We start from the raw sequence: 19,649 nt of genomic DNA on the forward strand, positions 1-19,649 counted from the left end.
TACCTCACCTGATGTCCTAGGTCAGATCTAGAGTTTAAAAGAGAAATTATGATACAAATTATGATACAAAGACATATACTCAACATTGGTTGATTAATTACACTTTCTGAATTACATTCTAGTGATTGGTACATTATATGATATTTTGCTGTAAATTCTAATTGTTCTTATTAGAATAGACAGCCATTTCGGAGACATTTGCATGTACTAGTTTTGATGTCATTGATAAAAATAATTAATAACATTTTATTTGATACCTTTTTTAAACCAGAGTAAGTTTATTGTTCTATTTTCTCCAGCCTGCAGAGAAAAACCAGTTCTACTTTAAAGTAGATCAGATCACTGTTAAAATTTTATTCAGTTACTTGGGAATGGACAATTTGGAATATCTTTTTTTTAATTTATATTTTAAGTTTGGGGTGGACACAATATGTTTATTTGACATTTATGGGGTGCTGAGGATTGAACCCAGCGCCTTGCGCATGCTAGGCAAGCACTCCACCACTGAGCCACAACCCCAGCCCCAGAATATCTTTTTTTTTTGATATTTAATTTTTAGCTATAGTTGGATAAAATACCTTGATTGATCTTTTTCTTTTTTTTTTAAATTTTTCTTTTTTTTTTTTTTGTGGTGCTGGGGATCAAACTCGGGGCCTCACATGTGCTAAGTGAGTGCTCTACCTCTGAACCACAAACCCAGGCCTGGAATATCTTTTTTAAAAAAATCTATCAGTCACTTCTTTTTTAAGATAATTTAAAGGCTTTTTTTTTTTTTTTAAGTTAGGTGATTATAAAACCCTATTTCTTCACTCTATATCCTTGAAAACAGATTCTTTTTGGCTTGTTTACAAATATTAATGAGAGCTCTTTAATTACAATTCTAGTCATTAGTTCCCTATCCTTCAGGAGACCAGCATGAAGTCCCAATCATCTGTTTGTAAAACAGAGATTTATTAATTCTTTTGGGAACAAGAGCTAAATGACAAGAGGTAGGAATGGTTTCTACCAGAGCTACCCTTTGATCAAAGTCTGTTAAACCTGACATCAGTTGCTTTGATTAGTGGTCTGTGCTTCACTGGAATAGCACCAGGCTTTGAAGTGCCTTATTGTTTTTTATGAGTTTTACTAATTTTCCTTTTCCTCTCTTTCAATTCTAATAACTGACTTTTAATCCTATCATATGGCCAGGAGATTTGTCTCAAAAAGACCAGTAGTTTACCATGGTACAAAATACAGCAAATAGATTAGGTCCCTGAGCCTTCCAGATAAAAATGTGTGTTGCCATCTTAAGCATTTAACAATTTTTATTCCTAGCACTTCTCACCAAAGGCAAGATTTTTCTTTTGTTTTTCAAAAATAATATTGAACAAAAGACAGAAACACAATGGCTATTGTCAGCTATTTAACTGAAGAGAGGAGTATATGTTCCTCTGTCTCCATTCATCATGACATGGGCATGTTGCCTTGACTACATTTTTCCATGAGTCTTGTGATAAAAATCACTGTAGGCTCGGATCACATCTCAATTTTAGAAATATTTATTTTTAAGTTCCTTATTTATTACACATCTAAAGGGTTATTTTCTCTAATCATTTCTTTCTAAGGACAAATAGTCATGGTGAGTTAGGATGTTTGTAACTTATTACTGTAATGTCTTTTCTAAGTACAAGAATATTGTTATAAAAGATAAAAGACTTTTTAATTAAATCTTGCTATGCAGTAACCAAGCTTTACCAGACCATAAAAATATTTTGTCTTTCTGTGTTCCTGCCTATCTTGGCCACTAAGGCAAATGATAACAATAATAGAGTCATTAGTTCTTAAAATATCAGCCTGCCAGGATGGTATGGTGCTTAATATTTAGCTAATAGTATGACTGTTGGAATTTAAAGATTCTGTTCCATTTCAGTGACACCAATAAGGTTATTTCTTTAGACTCTAAGTAGCAGAGGATCATGTTATTACTTAATTTAACATTTTTAGAAAATGTGTTTATTTGGAAAGTATTATTTACAATTATTTTGCCTTTTTCTCAGGTGCTTTAATTAGTAAAGCCACTGACAGCTGGAGAAGTGTCACCAACTCCACTAAAAATGAACACTTGATAAAAAAAATTAATATTGAAAGGACAACATAACAATCATTAGAAACATCTTACAGACAGAAATTTTGCATTTATTTTTAGTATATGTATCTATAAATCAGTATGTTATTAAAAGTTAATTTCTTTTAGAATAAGTAGGCCCAAATCTTCATCATGTCAGCTTAGAACCTGACTTCCTTAACAAAACTCTTAAAGCACAAGAAGTAAAATTAAGAATCAATTAATGGGATGGACTCAAACTAAAAAGCTTCTTCACAACAACAGAAACTATCAATAACTTGAAGAGAGAGCCCAGAGAGTGTGAGAACATCTTTACTACACTCACATCAGATAGAGCACTAATCTCCAGGATACATAAAGAACTCAAAAAACTTCAACAACAACAACAAAAGTAATCCAACCAATAAATGGGCTAAGGAACTGAACAAACACTTCACAAAAGAAGAAATACAGTCGATCCACAAACATATGAAAAAATGTTCATCATCTCTAACAATTAGAGAAATGCAAATCAAAACTAATCTGAGATTTCATCTCACTCCAATCAGAATGGCAATTATCAAGAATATAAGCAATAATAAATGTTGGTGAGAATATGGAGAAAAAGGTACACTCATACATTGTTGGTGGGACTGCAAATTGGTACAACCACTATGGAAAGCAGTATGGAGATTCCTCAGAAAACTTGAAGTGGAACTACCATTTGACCCAGTCTTCCCATTCTTTGGTTTATACCCAAAGGACTTAATATCAGCATGCTATAGTGTCACAGAAACATCAATGTTTATAGTAGTTCAATTCAAGAGCGAAACTATGGAACCAACCTAGGTACCCTTCAACAGATGAATAGATAAATATATGTAGTACATATACACAATGGAATATTACTCAGCCTTAAAGAAGAATAGAATTATGGCATTTGATGGTAAATGGATGGAACTAGAGAATATCATGCTAAGTGAAATAAGTCAATCCCAAAGAACCAAAGGCCACGTGTTTTTTCTGATAAACGGATACTGATCCATAGTGGGAAAGTAGGGAAGAATGAAGGAACTTCAGATTGTGCAGAAGGGAGTAAGAGGAAGGGAGAGGATATGGAAAGGACCGTAAAATGAGACAGAATTATTACCCTATTTACATGTATGATTATACTACTGGTGTGAGTGCAGTACAGCAAGAGGAAGGAGAAGTTGTACTCCTTTTGTGTACAGTATGTCAAAATGCATTCTACTGTCATGTATAACTAATTAGAACAATTTTTTAAAAGGCAAAAAAAAAGTTTCTTCTATTATTAATCAGTCATGTCCCAAATACCAACTGAAACCTGCTTGAGGATTTAGTGGTAATACGTCTCTGTCTCAAAACATCTAGGGTTGTGTGTTTTGTTTTAAGCTGACCTAGGTGATATTCAAGTCTTTGAGTCCTGCCAATATGGTAAATTTTTTAAATATTTTTTAGTTGTAGATGGACACAGTATATTTATTTTTATGTGGTGCTGAGGATTGAACCCAATGCCTCACATGTGCAAGGCGGGCGCTCTACCAGTGAGCTACAGCCCCAGCCCCAGTATGGCAATTTCCTAGCTATTAGAATCCCTGTGCTTTCTTCTCTTCACCTCAGCAATAGTTTTCCTCTTTTTGACTGTGCAAACACTTTAGTAGCATGTTTTGTGCCTGCATAGGAGTTACTCTCTATAGGTATTCATCAGTTTTGAAAAATTATCATGAGAGAAGCCAGAGGGACTTTCATGAATTATCTAAAAGACTTCATATGTTTGTTTCCTTTAAAAAAGTTAGATTTAGTACCCATGTGTATATTTGACATGTGATTTCTCAATCCCTCTTTACCTTAAATAAATGAGGAAAGAAATGGAGTTTTAAAACCACAAGTGCATTTTGAAATATTTTATTCTATTCTCATAATCTTAGATGGGTCTTGAATCCCTCTGAAACTATGGGAAAAAAAAGAACTGCTCTCTCAAAACACATGTGCAATGTACACAATATTTTATCGTCAATTTCAGGGGCTCACAGAAGGCCCTCTAAGGTCTTGAGAAGTCCATGGGTCACAAGTTAAAAACCCATGTTTTAAAAACCCTTTCTTTATTTTCATCTAGTGCATATTATTATCTTTAGGATGTAGCAAAGAGGTTTTCTCACTTGATTTCCTATCAATCATAGCTGCTAAATGTAAAAGAAATCTCATCGATGAACTTCCTGCCGAATTACCCAAAGACTGTAATCAGAAATCATAACTAATGGTATGGATTGGATTTCTCCCTGCTTTCCTCGGAGGAAATCTTTATTCCTATTAAGTCTTTTAGCTTCTGGTAACTCTGTGGCCAAGATACTAACTTGTAAGGTTCACTACCTGTGACAACATTCATTATTGTCCAACTTAGCCATCATTTCATTAGCCAACATCATTGCAAATCTTCCCATTTGCTAAAATTATATTCTTAGTGTATCCTTTGGTCAAGAAATTATTAGAATAATTTCTACCCACTCCTTTCTTTTCTGAATTTGACATGCTGAAGGCTCAACTTATGGTTATCCAAGTGGCATGCATTTTTAGAAAAGTACCCATGTTGATCACTCCCATGCACTGTTAGTAAACTCTCATAGTAGCAAAGGTAATTTCTGTAAGTCATTCCTAACCTTTCCTCCCAAACTGCTTCTAATACATAATAAAAATTTCTCAAATGCTGTTTTCCAAAATTAGTCATTGCTTAAGTAGTAAAAGTTCTTTTTAAAAATAGCTTAATTAAATAACTCAATTAAGGAGCTCACCTCTATTTGAAGGCCCTGAGAATTCTCTTTTGGGGGGAAGATTTCTTTCATTGTTTGATGTTGTTGAGAAGATTGCTTTTGTTTTAGCAAGTCTTAAACAATTTTGTTTTATTAGTAGAAAGGTGAAGAGGTAAACCTTTAAAGAAACAAATTCTTTAAAATGTAGAATGGAACAAAGTTCTGAAATTAAACATTATTTAGTAGATGTAACATCAGTCTATTATATATTTTATGTTTGTAACTATACTGTTTTATTTTGCTCTTCTTACAAAAATGTTTTTAAAACAATGTTTAGGAAGAGAGGCAGTTGAGGGAGTAAAGCACTAAGTGGAAAATAAGCAGATTAAGCCAAAGACTACTTAATTAATGGTGATATCATTATCATATTTCTCTTTTTCTCTTATCAGCTCCCTGGTGGCTAGCACTGTATCCTCCTTGAAAAGCCTTACTAGAATAAAAAAAAAATGTATTGAGACTGTTAAGTGATCCCCCAAGAAAACAGTCAGTGATGACTGTATAGGAAGTCTCCCACACGGAATGTTGCATAGCATTTTAGTGTCTTACTCTTAAATGAGTACACAAGGAAAGATCACCAGGCATGGAGGAAAGCCTCTCATGAAAAGCAAATGTGTAAGACAAGAAAGACAGTAAAACAAAAACTATAATTAATAACCACAGAGAAGTAAAAAGAAATATTTTGCCCATGAATTGAGTAAGAGAAAGAAGATTATCAGCAAACAGGTGCATGCTCTTAGAAATTAAAGTTATACTATCAGCAATTAATAATTCATTAAGGAAGGAAAAGAGATACTGAGGAAATCACCTAGAAATAACAAATGGAAAATGAGAAAAGACAGAGGAAGGAAAAGTAACATAAGAAAATTTCCCCAAACCAAAGGATGCAAGTTCTAATTGAAAATATCTACCAAACACCTATTGTGATGACTGAAAAACCATATATGCTAAAGCCTCAGCCCCGCTGATCTTTTAGTTTTAGTTTTTTAGTTTTCTTCTGGGTTACTCTTCCTCAGAATGTTGTCTCCCTGTTTGCTCTCCTTTTCTTTAACTTTTTTTTTTTTTTTTTTTTACTTTTCTCAAACTATTTGTGTCATGACATCCAGTTCAATAACTGTATGCAACTGTATAGGGCAGTGGTTTCTGAATGTCAAAATCCAGTTGTTTCTTTCTCTTGGACTCCAGACCTGCCTCTTAAAACTTTCAACCATGGTATCAACCTGTTCTTAAATGTCTGAAAGTAAACTTTTTTTCTTATTTCCTCTTATTTTTTTCTCTTTTTTGCTTTCTGATGAATCTACTTACCTTCCTGTGTTTCCTGTTACAGCAACTGAAAATATCCCTACCATGTTGCAAGTCAGAAATCCTCAGGACTCTGAGGATTACTAAGGACACCAACATCTCCCGCACCTCTCACATTCAGTCAGGGTGTTATATCAAATCCTCACAGTGATAAGCCTCATGTGTCCTGAGTGCCCAGGCCAGCCTGCTATTCCTCATTCTTAATATGAAGGGCAACCAGGGCCATTGGATATTTTAGGAGGAAATCTATAGCATGAACAGGGTAAACAAATACTAAAACGGATCCTGAAGATAACTTTCTAAAATCTTCTAATTAGTAGCTTCAGATTTACGGTTGATACTGCAAATTTAAATAAAACCAGAATACTGTGAAAAAAACAATCAAGGAACAAAAGGATGTTAAAAGTATGACTGCCAAATTAAAATAATTCTATAGAAGAGTTGAGAGAGAAAAACTCCAAGTATTTATGGAGTAAAAAGACAAAAAAGGAAAATATGAGAGTCAGTAAATAAGACATAAATGTATAGATCCAACACTATACTAACAGGAATCCCAGAAAAAAAGAGTAAATGAAAAGGAAAAAAAATTATCAAAGAGTCATAGAAATTTCCAATAGCTAAACTTAATATTATTCAAAATGAATAGGCATATGTAAATATAGATGATATAGATACATATAGATCATTATCAAATTTTAGAACACTAGTGATAGAAGTTCCAGAAAGCCTCTAAAATGAAGAAAAAGTTTATAACTTACAAAGGAATCATATCATCAGCATTATCCAGTGTTGGAGGAAATAGTAATATTGTTAAAGATTTGTATGCCCAGCTTTGAGCAATGATGCATGCCTATAATCCCAGCTGAGGCAGGAGGATCATAAGTTCAGTGCCAGCCTCAGCAACTTAGTAAGACCATAAGCATAAGACCCCCATCTCAAAGTAGAATATAAAAAGGGCTGGGGATGTGGCTCAGTAGTTAAATGTCCCTGAATCCAATCCCCAGGTCCAAAACTAAAAAATAAAAGGGATTTGTATGCCCAGCGTGACCACTAATGATGAGGGCAAACTTAATTCATTTCCAGACAGGCATAGACTCAGAAAGTTTACCTCCCTTATAAAGTCAAATGCTTTAACTTTATGTCTGCCAAACATTTGTCAGTATTTTCAAAATCCTATAAGCTCTCTTTGCAGTTATATTGTATAGAATATAATATTTTCTTTAAATGTTTAACTGTCTTTATTTTTACCTTTTTAAAAGAAATGCCAAGCTCTATCTGCTAATCTGTCTTCTTCACCCTTTTCTTTTGACATATAGTACACAATTTCTCATCTGGTTATACATGATGTGGAATTTCATTAGTCGTGTATTCATATATGAACAAGGGAAAGTAATGTCCAATTCATTCTACTAATTTTCCTCCTCCAAATCCATCTCCCTTCTCTTCATTCCCCTTTGTCTAATCCAAAGTACTTATTTTTCCTTCTGTTCTTCCCTATTATGAGGTAGCACACGCATATCAGAGAGAATGTTTGGCCTTTGCTTTGGGGGATTGGCTTATTTCACTTGGCATAATAGTCTCCATTCCATCCATTTACTGGCAAATGCCAAAATTTCATTTCTCTTTATGGTTGAGTAATTTTTCATTGTGTGTGTGTGTGTGTGTGTGTGTGTGTGTGTATGTGTGTGTGTGTATCACATTTTCTTTTCCGTTCATCTGTTGAAGGCATCTAAGTTGGTTCCATAGTTTAGCTCTTGTGAATTGAGCTGCTATAAACATTGATGTGGCTATATCACTATAATATGCTGATTTTAAGTCCTTTGAGTACATCCCATGGAATGGGATAGCTGGGTCAGTGGTGGTTCCATTCCAAATTTTCTGAGGGATCTCCCTACTGCTTTCCACAGTGGTTGTACCAATCTGCAGTCCCACCAACATTTATTGTTACTGGTATTCTTGATAATGGCCATTCTGACTGAAGTGAGATAAAACTCAGTGTATTTTTAATTTGCATTTCTCTAACCCCTAGAGATATTGAAAATTTTTTCATATATTTGTTGATGAATTTTATTTCTTCTTCTATGGAGTGCCCATTCATTTCCTTTTTCTAAGGCTTTAACATGTAATATTAGATAAATATTTATAATATAATATTAAATAAATATTTGGCAATTTCCTATTCTTTTAATGATGAGTTCAATGCAATGAACTTTCCTCTTAGAAGTGCCTTCATAGTGTCGCAGATAGTATGATATGTTGTGTTGCTCTTCTCATTTACCTCTTAAGTATTTTTTTTTATTTCATCACTGATTTCTTCTGCTATCCATGGGTCATTCAGTACCATGTTTTTTAGTCCCCAGGTGTTAGAAAAGCTTCTATTTTTTATTTTATTGTTGATTTCCAATTTCATTCCATTATGGTCTGATAGAATGCAAAGTATTATCTCTATTTTTTTATTTGCTAAATGTTGCTTTGTGGTCTAAGATGTTGCCTATTTTAGAGAAGGATCCATGTGTTGCTTCTCTGCTAAGAAGAAAGTAATTCATTCATTGATGGATGAAATACTCAATATGTCTGTTAAGTCTAAATTATTGATTGTATTATTTAATTCTATCATTTCTTTATTTAATTTTTGTTTGGAGGCTCTATCCCATGGTGAGAGAGGTGTGTTAAAGTTACCCAGTATTAATGTGTTATGGTCTATTTGATTCTTGAAATTAAGAAGGGTTTATTTGATGGATGTATGCTCCATTTGGGGGGCCATAAATATTCATGATTATTATATCTTACTGACGTATAATTCATTTAAGCAGTATGAAATGTCCTTCTTTGTCCCTTCTGATGAACTTTGGCTTGAAGTCCATTTTATCTGATATGAAGATAGAAATCCCTGCTTGTTAATGAGATCCATGTGAATGATATGTTTTTTTCCCATCCTTCTACCTTCAGTCTGTAGATGTCTTTGCCTATGAGTTCTGTCTTTTGGAGAGAGTATATTGTTGGGTCTTTTTTTTAAATCCACTCTGCCAGTCTATGTCTTTTGATTGATGAGTTTTCTTCAAAGTTATTACTGATGTATTATTTTTATTCCTTGTCATTTTGATTTATTTCTGGTTTTTAATTTGAATTAGTTTCTCCTTTGATTGATTATTCCTTTTGTGTAGGTGCTCCCTTTGCTGGTTTTCACTTTAATTTTTTATGAAATATTTTGCTAAGATTGTTCTGTAGTGCATGTTTTCTAGTTGTGAATTCTTTTAACTTTTGTTTATCAGGAAAGGTTTAAAAAATATATATATATATGTGTGTGTGTATGTATGTATATATATATGTGTGTGTGTGTGTGTGTGTGTGTGTGTGTGTATATATATATATATATATATATATATATATATATATATTAGTTATAGTTGGACACAATACCTTTATTTTATTTATTTATTTTTATGTGGTGCTGAGGATTAAACCCAGGGTCTTGCATGTGCGAGGCAAGCACTCTGCCTCTGAGCCACAACCCCAGCCCTATCATGAAAGGTTTTTATTTTATTGTCAAATCTGAAACTTAATTTTTCTGGGCATAGTATTCTTGGTTGGCATCCATGTTCTTTCAGAGCTTTGTATATATTATTTTAGAACCTCCCAGCTTTGAGGGTCTATGTTGAGAAATCAGCTGAGATTCAGATTGGTTTCATTCTAAATGTATCTGACATTTTTTTCTTTGGCAGCCTTTAATATTCTATCCTGTTAGGATAGGCATTTTCATAAAAATGTGCCTTGGTGTGGGTCTGTTGTAATATTGTACATTTGTGGTCCTGTAATCCTCCTGAATTGGATTTTCCATTCCATTCTTTAGGGTTGAGAACTTTTCTGATATTATTTCATTTAAAAAAACACTAAAGTGCATTCCTTTAGTGTGTATCTTCATGCCTTCATCTATCCCGATAGATCTTAAATTTGGTCTTTTAATGTTATCCCATATTTCTTGGAAGTTCTGTTCATGGTCTCTATTCTCCATGGTCTATTTTCTTTTCAAGATTATATATATTTTGTCTTTATTGCCTGAAACTCTGTCCCTTTTCTTAAAATTTCCTTAGTGCACTATTTGAAAAATCTTGTTTCTTTGTTAATGATTTCATTTTATATATTTTTCATCTAAATTCTATAACTTCTATACCTAATTAGATAACTTTTTATAGTATTTAATAATGTACAAAAATAGTTGTTCTACATTATTAGGAATGCAGCATGCTTGTCCCTATAATAATACATGTTTTACTTTTACCAAATATAGGTTTTCCTTCCTTTTTTTGTTTTCTTTTCTTTTCTTTTTTTTTTTTTTTTTTTTTTTTGGTGTGTGTGTGTGGTGGGGTTTAATATTTTTATTGCGGCAACACAAATTTTGCCATTTTAACCATTTTTGATATGCAATTTAGTGGCATTATATTCACAGTGTTGTGCAGCCATTCCTGATACTTCCAAAACTTTTTCATTACCCCACATGGAAAATTTATAATCATTTACCAACAGCTTCCCATTTCCTTTCTCTCTAGCTCTTGGTAACCATTAATCTTTCTGTCTCTATGAATTTTCCAAATCTCTGTTATGCATTACTACTAAGAAGTACAGATAAAATTCATTATGTAAACTATCTCCTTATAGTTACTTGGTTATTTGCTATTATTACCCATAGTTTCTTTTTTATCTATTACTCCATAACCAATTTCTCCACAACTTAGTGTATTTGAAAAATTCATATATTATTTCTCAGGTTATCTGTGAATGCACATTCATCTAGAGTACAACAGGGATGATAGATCTACTCCATGATAACTGTGGCCTTTACTAGAAGATTTTGAAACTGGGGACTAGAATATCTGAAAGCTTATTCACTCATATGTTTGGCAATTGATGCTGGCTGCTACCTGTGGGCCTTTCTGGGTTATCCCCTGGAATATCAGCACATGGTTTTCCCATGTGGCCTGAGCTTCCCATAACATGGTGACAGGTTCCAAAAGCAAGCATTCCAAGTGAGAAAGGGAAAGTGAGAGAGTGGGCCAGCATGGAGGTGGAGGTCATATTACCCTCAGTGACCTGGCCTAAGAAGTCACACAGTGTCACTTTAACTGTATTCTAAGGGATGTGACAGTTACAGAGGTCTACACAGGTTCTGGGAAGAAGACCATAGACTTCGCCTCTCAGTGGAGCCACAATAGTGGAGCATGTGAGATGGGATAAGAATTTATGTGGTCATCTTTGGAAATACAGTCTGCCACAATGTGTGTCCAGCATAGTTCCCAATTCAGTCCATAGCAGGATTTCTCTAAAATTAACACTTTACCTCAACTACTAACTAATTGATCATTGAGATAGTTATACTTTCTTTCCGTAGGAAGTTGAGATTTATGCATTAAAAAGAAGATGAAAAATACAGATAATGCTGCAAGGGTTCTTAGACAAAATAAGTATATTTCTTAGAAATAAGCTAATTATTAAATATATTTCTTAGAAACAAGATAGTTATTTAAATGTGTCTATTAAAGAAGCAGTTAATAGTTTTACTGCTATTTTCAAATGTTTTCTGGTCAGGGTAACAGGGTAGCATTGTTTATGAATACTATGTCTATAGTTTGGGCATGAAAGTACTTTTCTAAGTTCTTTTTTTATGGGGCAGGTTACTGGGTATTGAACTCCAAGCACTTTGCCATTGAGCTACATCCCCAGCCATTTTCATTTTTTGTTTTCAGACAGGGTCTCAATAAGTTGCTTGCTAAGTAGCTGCAAGTGGCCTTGAATTTGTGATCTTCTTGCCTCAGCTTCCTGGGTCATGGGAATTACGGGCTAGGGTTACTGCCCACCTTAGGTTCTTGATTTATTTGAAGTGTTTAAATAAATGATTGCTTTCTTTCTCTGACATACATCTGGCTAAGATAGTTTATGAAGTATATTTTAAATTGCATAGCTTATCTAACCACGTTACCTAACTAACCTTTCTAAAATTTTAGTTGCCTCAACTAAAATATGGGAATAATAATAGTAGCTACCTCACAAAACTGGCATGAGGACTAAGTGAGTTAATATATGTAAAGTGCATGACACATAGTAAGTGCTAAGAAAAAGATAAGAAGTACATGAATGTCATAATGGTGTTATATATGAAAAATCATAGTATAATTTAATTCATTTCCAAAAAGGTTTTCACAGGATAATAGAATATGGCTTAAGCTCTTTCATTTAGGAGAAATAATTGTTGTTATTTTTTAATGATTGCTTCTTAATTTAATATCTGTTTGATTTTCCTAGTTTGAAAAAGAAAAACAGCATGATATTCAATCATTCTTTTTACCAAAACCTAAAAAGAGACAGTTGGAGACCCCCTGTGATGAATCAAGGATATTTCAGGAGAAAAATACCATAGTGGCATCAAGGGATATCATTGATTCTGAACATAATTTTGAACCTGAAACTAAAAGATTGAAATCAGTCACCACCCATGACTGCAACAGCCTACCAGAGGAGAAACCATCCAGGCCTGGACAAACCAAAGCCAAACTCATGGAACATGTCCATAAGGCCAAGTCCCCGACAACCACCCCATCCCCTCCTGGAAAGGATTGGCAGTGTGGTTTCTGCACCTATATCAATAATTCACTGTTATCTTATTGTGAAATGTGTGAGAATCCTCAAGGCAGTGCTGGTGAGTATGTTGGAAGGTGACTGTAGAGGTAGGGGCTGGAGATAACCTGGGTTCTTAGAAACTCCTGTGAACAAAGGTTAGTGTGACTCAGCACTGACTTTAGCTTTTAAAATGGATTAAGAACTTCACATAGTGAAGACTGTGAATCTGTCATAGAATGTGAAAAACTCCTAGTTTTATCAAGAATTTCCAAGCATCTATGATATGACATTAATTTGGCACAAATGGACATTTCTGATTAATGTCAGCAGGATGTGAATTCAGTGGGCAGAAATAGAAGCTCTGTTGCTATAGTAGCAAATATGCCTTATAGTTGTAGACCTTCTGCTTTTTTTCCTCTTTAGATTCATTTGTTTTTAAAGAAATTATAGATTATTTTTATGTTTAAGTAGCAAAGTAATTCAGTTCTTTACCTACTCGATATACATTGGGCCATTTTGTTGCTTGACAGATAATTAAAAACTCCTCCATAGAGCTTTTTTATATATATATATATATATATATATATATATATATATATATATATATTTTTTAGCTGTAGATGTACGCAACACAATGCCTTTATTTTTATGTAGTGCTGAGAATCGAACCCAGGTCCCTCCCATGCTAGGCGAGCGCTCTACCACTAAGCCACAATCCCAGCCCAGCTTTTTTTTTTTTTAATATATTTTTAGTTGTAGATGGACACAGTATATTTATTTATTTATTTTTATGTGATGCTGAAGATCGAACCCAGTGCCTCCATAGAGCTTTAAAGAATGTATTTGATATATGTTTTATGAGTTTATTCTTTGGTAAAACATGTTTTTTTTTCTTTTTAGTATAGAGGGTTCAACCCAGGGTACTTTACCACTAAGCTATATCCCAGCTCTTTTTATTTTTTATTTTGAGATAGAGTCTCATTAAGGTAACCAGGGCCTCACAACATTGTTGAGGCTGGCCTTGGACTTGGAATCCTCCTGCCTCAGCCTCTGAAGTTGCAGGGATTGTAAAACATATTATTTTAAAGTTAGAAATTATAAACATACCTCAAGTATGTTTTCATAGCATGATATGTCATTTCCTGATGTTTAATTTCTAATATGGTTATTAATGCCCCTGATTATCATAAGAAAAAGATCATTAGTATTCTTTTTGTTTCCAATTTTAGAGAGCATTTTTATCCCAATGAAAAATGCCAGGTTGAGCTAGGCATGGTGGTCCACACCTGTAAACACAGTGGCTTGGGAGGTTGAGTCAGAAGGACCACAAGTTCAAAACCAGCCTCAGCAGTTTAGCAAGGCCCTAAGCAGTCTAGCAAGACATTGTCTCAAAATAAAAGGGCTGAGGATGTGGCTCAGTGGTTAAGCACCCCTGGGTTCCCACCCCCAAAAAAACCAAGTTAACATTTTTTGGAAACTAGAAATTCTCATTTTATTAGTGGTAATAATTATTCACATCTAATTTTTCATTATATGATAATTCTTTGGAATATTATCATTAACAAAGATTCAATTAAGATATAGACTCTGATATTACAGTACTTTTCTTCCTAGCCAGGTTCAGTGACACATGCCTGTAATCTCAAGTGACCCAGGAGGAAGAGACAGGAGGATTACAAGTTTGAGACCAGCCTCCACCACTTAGGGAGACTCTATCTCAAAAAAAAATTAAAAAGAGCTGGGGATGTAGCTTCGTGATAGAACGCCACTCAGTTTAATCCCCCATACCACCAGAGAAAAAAAAGAAAAACATTTTTTTCCTTCCTGTCTTGTTCTCCTCTCTTAGTTTTGATGTAATCAGTGGCTAAGCCTTTCCTCTTTTACTTATGGGTGTTCCTACCAAAATTGACAAGTCTGCCATCTGGATGGTTATATTTGTTATGTGGGCACCTGTTGTCTTGAACTAAATTGGAACTACAAGCTTATTCCATATAATATCCCTGTCATAATTAGCGTGACTCCATGCAATTTGCAACTGGTATAGGCAATAAAAATAAAGTAAATTGTGACTATAAAATAATGTCAGTTCACATTAAGTATATAAGTTAATTGATTTAGCAAGAAAAATCATAGTTTAATATAGTTCTGATTTTTCCTTTGTGATACCAAGAACAACAATGAAATTCCTAGACCTAAAATTTAATAAGCAACTTCAAGAAAACTTCCTTTGTGAAGATAAACTACCTTTTGTGTTATTTTTGTTTTGGTTTGGTTTGGTTTGGTTTTGGTTTTGGTTTTGTTTTGTTTTTTTACTAGGGATTGAACCCAGGGGTCACTTTACCACTAAGCCATATCCCTACCCCCTTTGTATTTTTTTTATTTTGAGACAGAATTTCACCAAATTCCTGAAGGTCTCACTAAATTGCTGAGACTAGTCTCAAACTTGCAATTCTCCTACCTTGGCCTCCTGAGTCACTGGGAATACAGTTGTGCACCACCATGCCTGGCTGAACTATCTGTTGTGAATATGAAAGTCTTTTAGAAAGAAATAAGTATTCTAAGTAACAGTGGCATTATCATAACTTAAAATTGTAATTATTCAAATTACATTACTATTATTTGGCATAATTATTTCCAACCTTGATTTTGATGGGCCCTAAAAGTATTAAAAAGGAGAATCAATTCTAATACATCTAACTTTTTAAAAAATGTGTGTATACTACTGAGGGTAGATCCCTGGGCCTCCTGCATGCTAGGCCAGCTCTTCACCTCTGAACTATTTCTCAAAATCTTTCATCTAATTTTTAAAATAGTGCCTTCCATCTAACTCTTTGAGGACATGGTAGAATTCAAGAAATTATAGGAGTAATATTAGAATATTACAGTCTGTAATGGTTGCTAATACAGTCTCTACTGCATTAAAGAATATGTGGTATAGTAAACATTGATTGCCAATATTTATCAATATGCTCTTTTCTTGTGCTTTGTTCTTAACATCTGTAGTTTATAATTAATAATTTACAGTTCACATCATCCAAATTTATATCTCCTATTTGAATTTCAGACTAATATATCCACTGGCTTATATAACATCTTCACCTACTTGTCTAATGGAAATCTCAAGCTTAACATGTCCAGAATAGAACTCCTGGCTAATCACCACTGTCACATCAAATACCCAAATTTTCTCCACAGTCTTCTCTATATGCTAAAAACCTATGTAGATTGAGCTTTCCATAATTGATCCATTAAGTAACCTCTAAAATAAATCTTGATTCCAACTACATTCTCTTTATTGTCACCATTCTACCCAAAACCCACCATCGTCTTTGTCCCAAACCTCAGGAATCTCCCTTCTAGTCACCCCCTTGGGATCCTTTTATATAAAGCAACCACAGTGTCTGTTAAATAATGCATTATTATTCCTCTGCCTAGAACTATCTAATGGTATTAGATATATTTAGTATCTAATCCAAAAATGCAAGCCCTGAGCTAGGCTTCTAGGTTCATAAACAGCTCTCAGATCCAGTGGAATTCCTCTGAGAACTTGACCCTGACAACTTTTGCTCTATATAATTTTTTAATATTTCTCTTTAATGTTTTTGTTTTTAATTCCAACATTTTTTTTACTGCCTTCCCCAATCCCCAGTGCCTGTACTCACAAAGACTCAGTTTGGTTCTCTTTATGTGAAGATCCACTATTTATTTGCTTACATTATTGTCTGTCTCCAGCATGGAGACAGACAATGGCCTATGTAACATCTTCACCTACTTGTCTAATGGAAATCTCAAACTTAACATGTCCAGAATAGAATTCCTGGCTAATCACCACTGTCATATCAAATACCCAAATTTTCTCCCCAGTCTTCTCTGTATGCTAAAAACCTATATAGATTGAGCTACCAATAAATTGCTACATGTGCTGCCACCAAGCCTGTTGCTCTGCCTCAACCAAACCTAGCCCGTTCACACTGGGAGTGTGTTGTTTTGATTTTGGATTTATCTTTCTTATTCCTTATTATCTTTCCAGCCTAGTTCTGGGGAAATAGTAGGCTGCTGGTAAATATTTTGAAAGAATGAACTAACACTAACTAATTTTTCTTTTTTAAAGACCTAGCTATAATGTTTTTAACTATACTTTTAAGTATAAATTATTTTATCTTAATAATTCTTCAAATAGACAACCTCAACCATATCCAGGACAAAAACAAAAATGAAGAAGATGATTCTCAAATAGACATCTCCAAAAAAGTACAAGCTAGCTTAGACTGTGACAAACAAGTCATTGCACAGTCTGAACCTAACCAGTTGGCTAATAGCAAGGAAGAAATATCAGAAGTTGAGAGGGAAGACAGGCTCACGGCCCAATCAGGTAATGGTAAGTCCTGTTTCTATTTACAGTGTCCAAATAATAACCATGTATTTTAACATAGTATCATTTTGGATTTGTGATTGATGCCTTATTCCAGATGCCTTTTATTCCCTTTTATATTAAAAATGCCAACCATTCATAACCATATTCTTAAACACCAGATGATTGGAAGATCAGAGTGTGTCTGTTGGCATTCAGATACTACACATGGAGCAAAACCAATAAATTGCTACATGTGCTGCCACCAAGCCTGTTGCTCTGCCTCAACCAAACCTAGCCTGTTCACACTGGGAGTGTGTTGTTTTGATTTTGGGGTTGTGCTTTTGGAAAAATAGTTAAAATTGACAGATAAAGAACTCTTAATAAATCATTAATTCTTTATATATGGAGGCTTTTAAATGGCTACACTTAATTGGCATTTTTTTTTAATTTGAGAAATTGTTTTTAAGGTATATAATTTTTAAAACTCTATGAATCATAACTACACTTGGAACCAACCATCTAGTGTTTCAGATGTATTTATTTGTTGCTTGATTCTATTCATTATTTATAACTGTGATAGTTAGCAAATACCAGCCTGTAGTCATACATCACTATCTTTTATGCACCAGCTGGCAAAAATCCGTGAGCACTTTTGGGTTGTTTTTCTTGTTACTCATTTAGGGACCACAGTAACCTACAGATTGATATTCCTATTAAAACCAACTCAAAATTGTTGGGATGAGACTGCTGAAATTTTTATTCTTTGTGGTTGTTAAACACTGATATAATTTAGAATCAGATTCATAGCTTTAAAATGAAATGTTCATTAAGGAATTTCTGAGCTCAAATCATTCTCTTTTCTTCCTTTGCTCTTTCAATTCCTTCAATTCCTCAAGGGCTTCCCAAGAATATATTGAAGTGAATCCTGCTTAGGTCTAATTTTAGCAGCCTTTAAATAGACAGTATAGACTCAGGTGGCATATACTCTTATGTCCAAGTTCCTTGTTCCTATTGCAAATAAAATCTTAAGTGCTGATGAAGCTCTGGATGTAGGACAGCATATAGCTTAATGTACTGTAGAGTATCATCATCACCTGGCAGTTATCAACTGGGCCAAAAGTCTTCATCTTTGACAGGGAAACATTGGCTTGTTAGCTATAAATTGGTCTCTTGATGGAGACATGTTTTAGCTTATACTGACAGTACTTAAAAAAAAAAAAAATCACCAGACTTAGAAATTCATTTCAGACAGTGAAATTTACATCGGCCTTATCCATTCTAGACAATTCCAGCATTTTTCCCTTTGCCTAGCCCTGTTTTGTTTGGTTTTGTTTGGTTTTGTTTTTGACTTTTCAAATCACTGGGATGATAATTCCACATAAGTCATAGGCTTCACATCTTCCCACTAATGTGGATTAGAAACAAAAAGAAGACAAAAAAGGCACACTAAGTTAAAATGCTTATTCTTCTGATATTTGCTGTTTTAGAACCAGAATAATGTGTAGTACTCTGGAACAATAGTTTTGTTCTAACCGGAATTCCTGAGGTCTGGAAGATTGGATTTATCTTCAAAAGATACATCATCTGTATTTTTGAACCATAAAATTACCTTTCATAAGAACACTGTAAAGAGAAATATATTCCTGTAATGTAGTTGTCAGCTACCAAGAATGAATATCAACTGATTTGGGGTTCTTATAATTCTTTTTCTCAAAGAATGATTTCTGATCCTTGAGCATAGTTTATCAAAGTTGAAGACACATTAATTATTAAGACACATTACTTATTTTATGGACCATTAAGAACGAGAAAAACTCTGCCAATTAAACTATGACAAAATATGTTTATGATAGTCTAGACCTGGCCATACCATCATCTGTTCATTTTGACATTTTTGTTCATTTGTTTACTTTGAGGACTTGGCATTATCTCATGTCTCCAGTTGCTTTGCTTGGCATTGTAAGAGGCAAACCTTTTGAACATCTCAGTAACCACATGTAAGATAGTTTCTTCTATTTGAAGGCATCTCTTTTTCTTAGAACCCATGAAGCATTCAGTCACTCTTTTGCAAGAAAGTAAGAAATTGAGGTTATTTCCCTAGCGATACATATTTGCTTTTTAAATATCAAACCTACATTCTCCTGCTCTATATTCAAATTTTTTGAACTATGCTGACTTTTCATTTTGATACCAAATCATAGTGAAATTTTTTGAAGACATCTTGAAGTTAATTAAAATCAGTATACATAGTAATAACAATGCATGCACCTCATGTGCAGTTTTGAAGTGACAATAGTATTATAGTTCTAACTAAGCTCATACATGCTTAGGCAAGGATACCAACTTCACAACTGCCACCTGGCCAGCAATGATTGTGAGAAGCAGATATTATTATTATATACTCATAAGACACATCAATTTCAGAGTTATTAAAGTACATTTTTAAATTTATGAAGTATAGGAATAAGACATA

The 19,649-nt window shown here is 33.9% G+C and overlaps 1 protein-coding gene across 1 annotated transcript in view; it reads left to right on the top strand.

The window, feature by feature from the left end:
- The window catches only part of Zranb3 (zinc finger RANBP2-type containing 3), a 231,218-nt gene that overhangs the window by 190,477 nt on the left and 21,092 nt on the right, over positions 1 to 19,649 (top strand). The window contains exons 13-14 of the mRNA XM_076866057.1: positions 12,508 to 12,901; positions 17,003 to 17,200. Coding sequence (XP_076722172.1) covers positions 12,508 to 12,901; positions 17,003 to 17,200 — 592 coding nt within the window. The remainder of the gene's footprint in view (positions 1 to 12,507; positions 12,902 to 17,002; positions 17,201 to 19,649) is intronic.

Source organism: Callospermophilus lateralis, chromosome 9 (assembly GCF_048772815.1).
Source record: "Callospermophilus lateralis isolate mCalLat2 chromosome 9, mCalLat2.hap1, whole genome shotgun sequence".
NCBI lineage: Eukaryota > Metazoa > Chordata > Mammalia > Rodentia > Sciuridae > Callospermophilus > Callospermophilus lateralis.